The sequence below is a fragment of the Vicia villosa genome, unplaced genomic scaffold (assembly GCF_029867415.1).
Source record: "Vicia villosa cultivar HV-30 ecotype Madison, WI unplaced genomic scaffold, Vvil1.0 ctg.002367F_1_1, whole genome shotgun sequence".
In the NCBI taxonomy this organism is placed as follows: Eukaryota; Viridiplantae; Streptophyta; class Magnoliopsida; order Fabales; family Fabaceae; genus Vicia; species Vicia villosa.
Genome location: NW_026705908.1, coordinates 269477 through 280997, shown reverse-complemented (window position 1 = coordinate 280997; position 11521 = coordinate 269477). Strand labels below are relative to the sequence as shown.

General features: G+C 36.2%; 1 protein-coding gene across 1 annotated transcript; it reads left to right on the top strand.

Annotated features, from left to right (window-relative positions):
• The first annotated feature begins 8947 nt into the window (after window positions 1-8947).
• Window positions 8948-10258, top strand: LOC131638666 (uncharacterized). The gene has a single exon (XM_058909229.1). The coding sequence runs from the start codon at window positions 8948-8950 to the stop codon at window positions 10256-10258; it is 1311 nt and encodes a 436-aa protein (XP_058765212.1).
• The last annotated feature ends 1263 nt before the right edge of the window (window positions 10259-11521 follow it).

Below are 11521 nucleotides of genomic sequence, written 5' to 3'. Positions count from 1 at the left end.
GGTAACTCCTATCTTTTAATAGTGATCGAGCCTTTCCCGTTAAGAACTTAGCAAGCAAGCCCTTGACTCCACTCTTTGTTTCCCAATTAGACTTGATTTCTGACTTCCGTAAATGTAAGGCAGCAGCAATGATTTCAGGCTTTGGGATCTTTTCTAAACTAGTGAAAGGTAATTGATCTCGAACAGGTAGCCCAATTAGTTCAGAGAATTCCTCCAAGGTGGGTACTAGCTGGTAATCAGGAAATGTAAAACAATGATGTTCGGGATCAAAGAATTGGAACAAGACCCGTATCATGTCTTCTTCAAATTTTGAGGTAACCAAATGGAGTAGGTGACCGTGCCTCTCGATGAATTTAGCATTTCTGGGAAATTCTGATATTAAGTTCTTTAGTTCAGATGGTACTGTTGCGATGTTGATCCGGATATAATCTCTGGTAGCGGGAGCCATTACCTGCAACAACAGAACAAAGGTAAACTCTTCGATCCTCGAAATGATTAGTGAGAAAATGATATGTTTATGATGTTTATGATGTCATGATGTCAAACATGTGGAAAACACAAACAAATCACACAATAGCCTTAGGTTTAAAGGCTTGTACGAGGTTCATAGGTGATACCCTCCCCACTGAAGTTGAGTTGGTTTAAACCTGTCTTAGAATGGTATTCGGGTTCTACGATCCTTGGAGACAACATCTCAATACGGTACTCGGACGGCCGATCAAAACATTCCTCGAGGATAACCAACTTCGATCAATTTCAAAGCCAGTCACTTAATAGGCCACAAGTCAAGTTCAACTAAAGGTTCTAAGGCAAATTAGTGCTTGATGACATTTTGGAAGCCTAACATACTCCTTGATCGTTTTCAAGGGATATCAGTACAGACCAAAGTGTCGCACTAACGGTGACTACCAGATCAACCATATCGGTACATGCCGTGTGGTTTCCTTGGTCTATTGTCATATACTTAAGGTATCTCGAGATTCGGGTTAGAATCTTTCACACAAGTAAATACCCAAACAAACCTTTGAAAAATAGAGCAAACAAGACAAACAATTGAAAACATCAAAGTGATCTAAACTCTAAGGTAACCCCTTTTAAAAACATTTTGTTTTTGAAATCCCCAGCAGAGTCGCCAGTTCTGTCATCCTCGGTTTTTTGTGGGACGCGAACTGATTCTTCTTTTATTTTTGAGTTGTGAAAATCAGAGAGTCGCCACCGACTTTTATTTTATCCAATTAAGGAAAGGTTTATAAAAGAAACAGAAAAAGACCTTAAAGAGATTTTGGGTTCGGGGGTAAGTTATACAAAGGGAAGGTGTTAGCACCCTTTGTATCCATGGTTATCCATGGGCTCTTAATTGCTTAGCTCACTTGTTTGAATCATTTGTCTTGCTTTGAAATGCTTGTATGTGGTTTTAAATATTTTGTAAAGAGTTAACTTTGTAATGATCCTTGTGCGGATGTATACAAAGTGTTTATCTTTCGAAAGATATTTTGATGGTTCGAAAAAAAGATTTTTAACTTCGTAATGATCCTTGTTTGGATATATATATACAATGTGTTGTCTTTTTGAAAGTTTATTTTGGAAAAACAGTAATATGTGAGAACTTTTGTTGTTTTTGATTGAGCAAGAAATTAGGAGGTTTACCCTAAGTTTATAAGGTTCTTTCCTATTTCTTTAGAAAATTTTCCTTGACTGGATACAGAAGAAAAAATTGAATTGTATTTGAACAGTAGAATTGATTTTTGAAAAGAGTAACAGAGGGATTACTCTAAGAGGTGCAAGTGTGATTGTGATTTATTTCAGATATTTTTGTCTTTGAAATTAGTGATCTAGCGCTTCAATTTTTATTCTTGACATACACACAGTTTTATATTTACAGGAATTAAAGTGCGAGAATGTAAAATGCGGAAAGTAAATCTACGCTATTACATCGATTGTGCGAGAAATGTAAACTACGCTATTTACATGAATTTGACAACCTATACATTTATCTATGAATTTAAATTGCAATAAGATAAAGGGAAAATATTCTTGGATTTTTGGATGGTTGATTTTAATTAAAATTAATGCATAATTAATTTAATTAAAAGGTTAAGAATTAGAAATAAAATTTAAACCTAAAAAGTTAAGTCTAAAATATGTCCAAATTGTTTAATTAATTTTAAAATAAAATTAATTTTTTTTGTGATTTTTGAAATTATTAAGTTAATTAACATATAATTATACAAATAATTATACACATAAATTAAACTTAAAGAGAAAAATATTCTAAATATGTACAAAATTAGTTTATAATATATAAACTTAATTTAATAAAAAGAAAATATTTTTTTGATTTTTTTGATAGGTTAGAAATAATTTAAAGGCAAATATATAAATATATATTAATTAATTAAAAAAAATATTTTAATTATGAATAAAAATAAAATATTTTTATGTCAAAAATTAATATATTATTTTATCAACCTAAAATATTTTTTGTATAATTTTTTTGATTTTTTAAACTATTTTTAATCAAATTAAAAGAGAAATTAAATTAATTAAAAGAAATATAGAAAAATTAAATAAAAGGATCCTGTGTGGTTGGCTTGGAGAGTCCATGGTATGGACCAGTAGTCAAGCGCGTTAGATGTGCAATCTGATTGATCATGTGGCTCAGATGTTGAGGGCCTGTGGAAAGATGATGGAAAGCGTGACATAGGATCTGGCTGGGGGAGATCACGCGCGATTTTTCAAACGGGCGAATGAGAAGACGCCACGTCTTCGTCTCCTACCTCCGTCCGTTGGCTTAGCACCTGCAACCGTTGCTAAAGGTTTTAGCTACGGATTTTGGCCGTTGCTACATGTCCTGCAAATGTCAAAATTTCATACAAGCAATATAAATTATTTAGGAGACCATGGTTCAGCTTAAAATCGTCCCCTGAGTTCAAATATGCCACTGGTTTCTTCTAATTTTGCCTAAATCAAAGGATCCCAAATTTTAGCTTAAGAACCCTAGAATGGTATCTCCATGAATACACGACCAAACCTTAATTAAATGTCCAGAATCGTTCAGAGTGTGATACTAAACACAAATCTACAAATTAAACATGTTAATTATGCCCGAGAGATTGTATTCGTGTTCATTTTTGTTGGAACAAACCGTGAGCCTTAGTGAATGATTATGAGTGTTTTGCTTGCCGAAAATGATTGGGATAGGTTCAGGGATGTTTGAGGATCGTGTTTAGATAATTATTTGGACTGGAAATTAGCTTAAACTCAGAATTCAAAATTTAAATTTCTTTGAAAATTTCAAGTTGATACAAGTGTGATACAAGTATGATATTGGTTCAAAATTCGTGTGTGTCCTTGCTGAAGTGTTCTAAGCTATTTATAAGCAATAGAGGTGCTGCAAACTTAAGCTAACAAGCTTTGAGTGTCTTTGAACTTTTGATTTTTTTAATAATAAAAGCTTTGAATTTCTTGGCCATGGCTTCAATTTTCTTCACCCCTCTTGCCATTGGTCTTCTGTACCTCTATGCTGCAGAGTTTGGATCAAACTTGGTGGCTCATGCTAAGGACAAAGGCCTTGAATCATTATCTTGAACCATTTCTTTTTTAATTTAACTTTAAATGAAATAAAATAAAATTAAAAAAGAAATAAAAATGTCATGGGCCTAATGTTGGTCGTGGGAGCCTTTTAACATCATTAGAAACATGTTTGGATCATGAATGCTTGGCCTCTTTTGAAAAAAAAAAACAATTTTGATCATTGTTGGTTTCATGCATTTTCCCAAAAAATAGCCAACTTCAACAAGGCATAATTCCCTCAATTTTGATCATATGAAGGAGTTCTTGTACTTTTTAGAAACCTCAAGATGTCCTCTACAAGCTACGTTGGAAACTTTTTTGCATTTGGAGAAGTTATCTTGATGTTATGGGCTTTGACAAAAAACCACTTTTTGTTGACTTTGAAAATGACCTGTAATGTCTTAGCTCATATTTTCCAAATGGTAAATCCATTGACCATGGGACCAATTTCATTTGAAAGACAATTGAATTTCCTTTAAAATAAGCTTTGGTTGGAATTTTTCGGATGAACGAGGAGAGAGTTATGGCCGGTCAAAGTTCAGTTGACTTTTTAGGAGAAAACCCTAATTTTGAAACTTAGAGTTTTGTCGATTTCTGGACTTTTCTTGATGAATTATGATCAACCATTGATCAAATGATGAATCTTTTGACAAAATATGGATGTTGACAAAAAATTTCATTTTTGACTGTCTGTTGACTTTTCGGTCAAACTGGTCGTTTGTTGACTGTTTGAGCTACTGACTGTGCGTCCGAGCGAATCGAAGTTTGAAAATTTGTCTGATGGTACTTTGAGACATATGGAGATCCATGAAATCCATTTGAGGTCTAAAAAAACTTGTTCTCCTGAAAAAAAACAAAAACCCTAGTTAGGGACTGTTTGTGTAGGAGACAATTAAGCGTACCTGATTTTTGTGCAGTGTTGAGTCTCTGCTGATCATGTGATTATCAGAAGACTTCTAGAACAAAAATCTCGGAATTTTGAAATGCAAAAGATTGATTTGACTGATGGTGTAAACACGGAGAATTGTGCTGTCAGCGGGTTTGACTGTTAACCGGCTGTTCGGGTATTAACATTACAGTTAAAGTGAAAACTTAACAGTTAAAGTTAATTTTTCTCTTTTTGCTTTTGTTGTGTTAATGGTGAAAAATTATTTACATGAGTTGTTAGAAAAACACAAACATAATAAATAAATAAAATATACTGTACGCGAACGAAATTACCGATAATAAAATTGAAAAGGATTTAATGCACAGAAATAAATATTTAACTAGCAATAAACACACATAATATTATCTCGATAATTAAACGACGGTACAACAGATAGTACAATATTTAATACTAACAGTACAAATATTACATAATATAACGAACAGTACGACAAATATAATGAACGGTACGTTATTTGAAAGCGAAAGATACGACAAACTTTAAGTATGACGATTAAAAACCCATGCTATAAACAACAATATATAGATGTACGGGAGTGCAAGCATCCCAGGTCCGCATTTTTCAGGACTATGCAGACAGAAAAAAGACATGATCACCGTAAAAACAGTGATGACCATAAGAAAAAACGTATCCACCCACTTTGCCATTTTTTGCCGGGGAAGAAGAGAAAATAATTATGAGATAGTATGATAGAAATTTGGGAGATGAGTGAAATTTGATGTGAGAATTTATGGAAAAAATGAGGGGCATATATAGAGTGAAAAGAAGGATGGAGACGTTGGGGAATGAAGTGATACCGTACAAAAAAGGAAAGTTTGAGTGGTAGTAGGATTTGAAAGAAAGTGTATGGAATAAAGTTAAGATTTGATTTGAAAGAAAGAGATTTGAAAAGAAAGGAAAAGATTTGAAAACAATAATATAGTACAAAAATTAGTGGGGAACAAAACTAAATAATAATTTAATTGTTACCAGTACAGTCTGAATCCCTGGACTCTGCGCCTGCAAAATTTGATTCTGTACCAATTGCGTCAGTATTATTTATCTGAAAGTAAATCTCAAATAAACAGCGTGTGAAGTGATAAACAATATTTGGCGTTTGTGTAAGAATAAATTCAATAGCGAACCCAAAATACCATATAAAAAATATCCTAAAAACTGAGTGTTCATAAAATCAAGATATTTATGAAATAAAATCCAAGATTATATGAAACTCCCAATTTTTAGACAGAAGTCTGTTGCCTTCTCTTTGAAAAAAGATGCGGGCAAATTTTGGGGTATAACACTAGGCATAGGAGCGGTGATCACCATAGGAGTTTTCAGGAGGGTTGAATTTGATTTCCCCGTCATCGATCAGATCTTGAATCTTATTCTTCAATGTTCGGCAATTGTTTGTGTAATGTCCAGGACTGTTGGAATGGTACGCGCACTTCGCATTGAGTTTATAGCCAGGAGTGGAGGTGTTAGGATTCTTAGGAGGGTCCCTCAGAGTAATCAATTCGATCTTCAACAGATGTTGTAATGTGATCGGCCACCAATTTCACCTCGTTTCTATGTTCTGATCAATGGAAAAATACTTCATTCGGTGGTAGTTTTAATCGTTTTAGTCTTGTTCTTTCTAGTTTTGCGTATTTTCATATTTGAGTTTGATGTGTTATATTTTCTAGTTTTTGTTGGTTTTTCTATTGCTTTTGATCTTGTATTGGTAGTGTTTAAGTGTTGCAGGAACAGGGCAAGATTCAAGTCAAGGAAAAGTGGTTTGTGGCGAGACAGAGCTGTGACACGGACACCCGTGTCTTGTGACACGGCCACCCGTGTCCTGTGACACGGACGTGTCACACTTGCTGAAGGAAAATATTTCAAAATCTTGGAACCATTAAGTCAGAAGTCTGACACGGCCACCCGTGTCCCATGACACGGCCGTGTCAGACGTGTGCGCAGAAAAAGTTTTGTTTTAAATCTTTGGACTTTGTCACTTAAGGAAGGGCATGATGGGCTTTTCAGAGGAGAGTATTTGCTGAGAGTTATTTAGTCACCGTTTGGAAAGGAGAAAAGCACTTTTTGATAGCCGGCGAACGTGAAAAAGAAGATTGAGAGCACTAGGGCTTGGGCGAAGAAATCTTCAAGAGCATCCGCGATTGAAGATCAATTCCGATTCAACCAATTGTAATGTCTTCATCTTTAATCATTGTTATGCTAACAATTGCCATGAGTAGCTAAACTCTTACTTGTTAGGATTGATGTCCCTAAATCATGTGATGTAATGAATAATCTTTACCGTTATTTTTGGATTATCTTTATGGAATTCAGTTTATTATTAAAAGTTCTTATTGCTTCAATATATTGGAAAATATATGTGTTGATTTACGGTTGGGGTTTTGTCGGACAAACTACCTCAATGCTTTTTTAATCATAACGTTATAATTAAGAATCACTTAGGAATAAGGGTTTGATGCATAGCGATCAAATTATCCGGGCTATGTCTTATAGAATCTTGAGATAAAATTATCTTGTTAAGGAATTGAAAGAGGGTTTTAATCTCAAGAAGTTTTTCACTAAGGAATTAGGGAAAATCAATGTTCGGTGTCGTTAGTCGAGAATTTCTAAAGTCAATCTGTTAATTGGTAATTATTTCATTACAGAGCAATTCATACATCTATCCTAACTAGTTTCATATTTTTTCATTAGTCTAAACATTTAAGCCTTTTATTTTACTTAAGCTGTCATTTCAATTAAATAATCAAATTCAAATACCCCGATGGCTTTTTATTCCTTTGCACTATTCTAAAACATATAATTCCTACGCAGTCCGCGAGTTTGATACTTGAGAAAATTAATCCACTTATTACTACATCGATAAAAATAGTACACTTGCTATTTTACCGGTCAAGTTTTTGGCGCCGTTGCTGGGGACTGCCAAATTATAAGTTGAAGAATAGTTCAATTGAATTTTTGTTGCTCTGCAACTAAAATTATTTTTTTCTGTTATTTCATATTTATGATATTTCATTCGCTTATTACTAACAATCGTCTAATCTTTTTATGCGAGGTAAGGCCTCATCAGAATTTCTTTTTGACGCAGAGCCAAAACGATCACTATGAGCTAGACTTCGAAAAGCAAAGCAAGAACGACTGGAAGCGTTAGAAGACATTCTGATAGACTCGGAATCTGATAACGAGGAAATCCTATCTATTCATTCTGAGCATTCAGATTCAGAGGCTGAAACAATGGCAGCTCCCGTAGAAAGGCTGCTAGGTGATTATGGTGGAGCAAATGCTCCAGCTGGACGAATGACAATTGTAAATCAACCGGTCGATGTTGCTCACTTTCAACTACACCCAGCAACGATTCGACAACTGGAGAAGAAACCATTTTCAGGAAGAATAAATGAAGATGCTAATAAGCATTTACAAAGGTTTCTTACTATGACAACATCTCTGAAGATAGAAGGACACTCTGAAGAAGCCAAGAAGTTGGTTATGTTTCCATTCACATTAGCTGATGACGCTGAAGAGTGGTTCTACTCATTACCTGCTGCGAGTATTACCACATGGCAACAAATGGAGTCTACCTTTCTGAATGAGTATTTCCCTGCTGCTGTTTATATCCGTAAGAGGTATGATATTGTTAATTTTAAACAGAAGGAAGGAGAATCACTTGGAGATGCTTATAAGAGATTCAAGAGGTTATTGGTGGCATGCCCAACTCACAACATGGATGTCACTGAACAAATGCAGAATTTTCTGAATGGCCTTAAAATGAAGACTAAGCAACTGATTGACACAGCATCCGGTGGCTCATCCAACTTTTCAATAGCCACTGGTGTTAAAAAAATCATAGAAGCTATTGCGGCCAATGAACACTTGGAGTTATATGACCGTAGTGTTAGCCAACCTGAAGGATTAGTGGATATGAAATTGTCAACGCAAGTTGTGAAAATAGAAGATCAGGTAGCTGCGGAAGTTGAGCGGAGATTGAAACAGATGGGTCTTGAAAAACAAACAGTAGCACAAGTTCAACCGGCTCAAGCAAGTCAACCGGTAGGGTGTGAAATATGTGGAGGACCTCATTTTACTGTTCAGTGTGTTGCTACAGCTCAGCAAGTGGAGGAAATAAACTTCTTGAAACAAAACAACCCCTACTCAAATACCTACAATCCGGGGTGGAAAAATCATCCGAATTTTTCATGGAAGGACCAACCAGGGAGTGCTCCTAAACAAGGGGTTCTTCCATATCAAGGTCAACAGTCGCATCAACAGTATAGACCTCCTCAACAACATTATCAACAACCTCAGCAACAGGCCCCCAGAAAAGCAGATTGGGAGATTGCCATCGAAAAAATGGCAGCTCAAAGCTCTCAGTTTCAAGAAGAAACGAGGAGTAATTTCCGGAATACGGGTTCCTCCATTAAAAATCTAGAGATTCAAATGAGTCAGATAGCACAGCAGTTAGCAAACTCTCAACAGTCGGGCGTGTTACCAAGTGCCACAGTTACCAATCCTAAAGATCATAATAATGTGAGCGCTATTGTTACTAGGAGCGGAAAAGGGAAAGGTGTAGTTGAAAATAATGACGAGGAAGAGGAACCATTGTTGGAGGTAGACTTAGAGATAAGAGAAAATGAGGTAGAAGCTGAGGAAGTGGTGGTGATGGAACCAACACCAAAAGAGAAGGTGGTTGAACAAAAACAAAAGCCAGCAGTAAAACTTCCTTTTCCGATAAGGAACAAGAAAAAAGGGCAACATGAGAAGAATTTTGAAAAGTTCTTGGAGATGTTCAAGAAGCTGGAGATTAATATTCCATTCTTGGAGGCATTAGAACAAATGCCTACTTATGCAAAATTTATGAAGGACATCATCGCCAAGAAAAGAACCATCGATCGTGACCCTATTATTCTAACCGAAACGTGTAGTGCTATTTTGCAGGGTATGAAGATTCCGGTGAAGAAGAAAGATCGAGGTTCTGTGACTATTCCTTGTACAATTGGGGATAGGTCATTCAAGAAAGCTCTAATTAATTTGGGAGCAAGTGTGAGCCTTATGCCGTTGTCTATCTACAAGAGATTGGGGATAGGTAACGTACAAGATACAAGAATGACACTCCAGTTTGCTGACCACTCTGTTAAAAGACCTTATGGGATAGTAGAAGACGTGCTTGTGAAAATTGACAAATTCGTGTTCCCAGTGGATTTTGTAATTCTAGAGATGCCGGAAGATGAGGAGATACCTATTATTTTAGGAAGGCCATTTCTAGAGACAGGGCGATGTTTGATAGACATTGAAGAAGGCACAATGACTCTGAAAGTTTATGATGAAGAGCTAAAGATTGATGTGCGCAACACCATGAAGTACAAGGATGATATAGCAACTAGTCTACATATTGAGGTGATTGATCAAATCTGTACTAATGAGAATTCTTTGAAAATACAACAATTACCTTTAGAAAGAGTGTTGAGCTCGTCTGTTTGCGATAAAGAGGAAGTTGTTGATGAAAAAGAAGTGGAAGTAGTGGCTATGATGGAGGCAAGTCCCATATTCAAAAGTTCTAGACAAAAACGGTGGGAGGATCTTAGACAACCTTTGGATGAAGGAAAGAAGGAGGAACCTAAGAAGGGGGCTGAATTGAAACAACTCCCGGAGAATTTAAAATATGTTTTCCTTGATGCTGAAAATAGGTGTCCGGCCATCATAAACTCGCACCTTGAACGGTTGCAGGAACTTAAGCTAGTAGAAGTGTAAAAGAAACATAAAAGTGCCATGGGGTGGTCTATTGAAGATTTAAAAGGGATCAGTCCTACAATGTGCATGCACAAAATCCTCATGGAAGATGATCACAAGCCAGTGGTCCAACCTTAGAGGCGTCTGAACCCAGCAATGAAAGAGGTTGTGAGAAAAGAAGTTGTGAAACTTTTAGATGCTGGGATGATTTACCCGATATTTGATAGTGCTTGGGTAAGCCCGGTTCATGTTGTGCCCAAAAAGGGAGGAACAACCGTAATAAAAACTGAGAAGAATGAGTTGATTCCCACAAGGACTGTTACAGGGTGGAGAGTATGCATTGACTACAGGAGACTGAACCTAGCAACCAGAAAAGATCACTTCCCGCTACCTTTTATTGATCAGATGTTGGAAAGGCTAGTGGGACATGATTACTATTGCTTCCTCGACGGGTACTCTGGATATAATCAGATTGCAGTTGCACCAGAAGACCAAGAATAGACCGCGTTTACATGTCCATTTGGTGTTTTTGCCTACAGAAGGATGCCATTCGGGTTATGTAATGCTCCGGCCAATTTTCAAAGATGCATGCAAGCGATTTTTGACGATATGCTTGAAAAACACATGGAGGTCTTCATGGATGATTTTTCAGTCTTTGGTAAGTCATTTGACAATTGCTTAACTAACCTTGCTCTTGTTTTAGAAAGATGTCAACAGACCAATTTGATCTTGAATTGGGAAAAATGCCATTTTATGGTCCGTGAAGGAATAGTTCTTGGACACAAGATTTCCTATAAAGGAATCGAAGTGGACCAAGCGAAGGTTGAAGTCATCTCAAAGCTGCCACCACCGATGAACGAAAAAGGTATCAGAAGTTTCTTAGGACATGCGGGGTTTTACCGTAGGTTCATAAGAGACTTTTCAAAAATTGCAAAACCCTTAACTACTCTTTTGGTTAAGGATAAAACTTTCACTTTTGATGATGAATGTGTGGTAGCTTTTGAGACAATTAAGAAGAAATTAGTCTCGGCACCCATTGTTGTAGCCCCTGATTGGTCTCTACCTTTTGAGATCATATGTGACGCAAGCGATATTGCTGTAGGGGCAGTATTAGGACAACGGAGAGAGAAATTAATTCATGCTATATATTATGCCGTTGTTTATGCCTTCGATAAATTCAGGCAATGTCTGTTGGGGTCTAGAGTCATCGTTTATACTGACCATTCTTCTTTGAAGTATCTCTTTGCTAAACAGGACTCTAAGCGAGAACTTTTGAGGTGGATC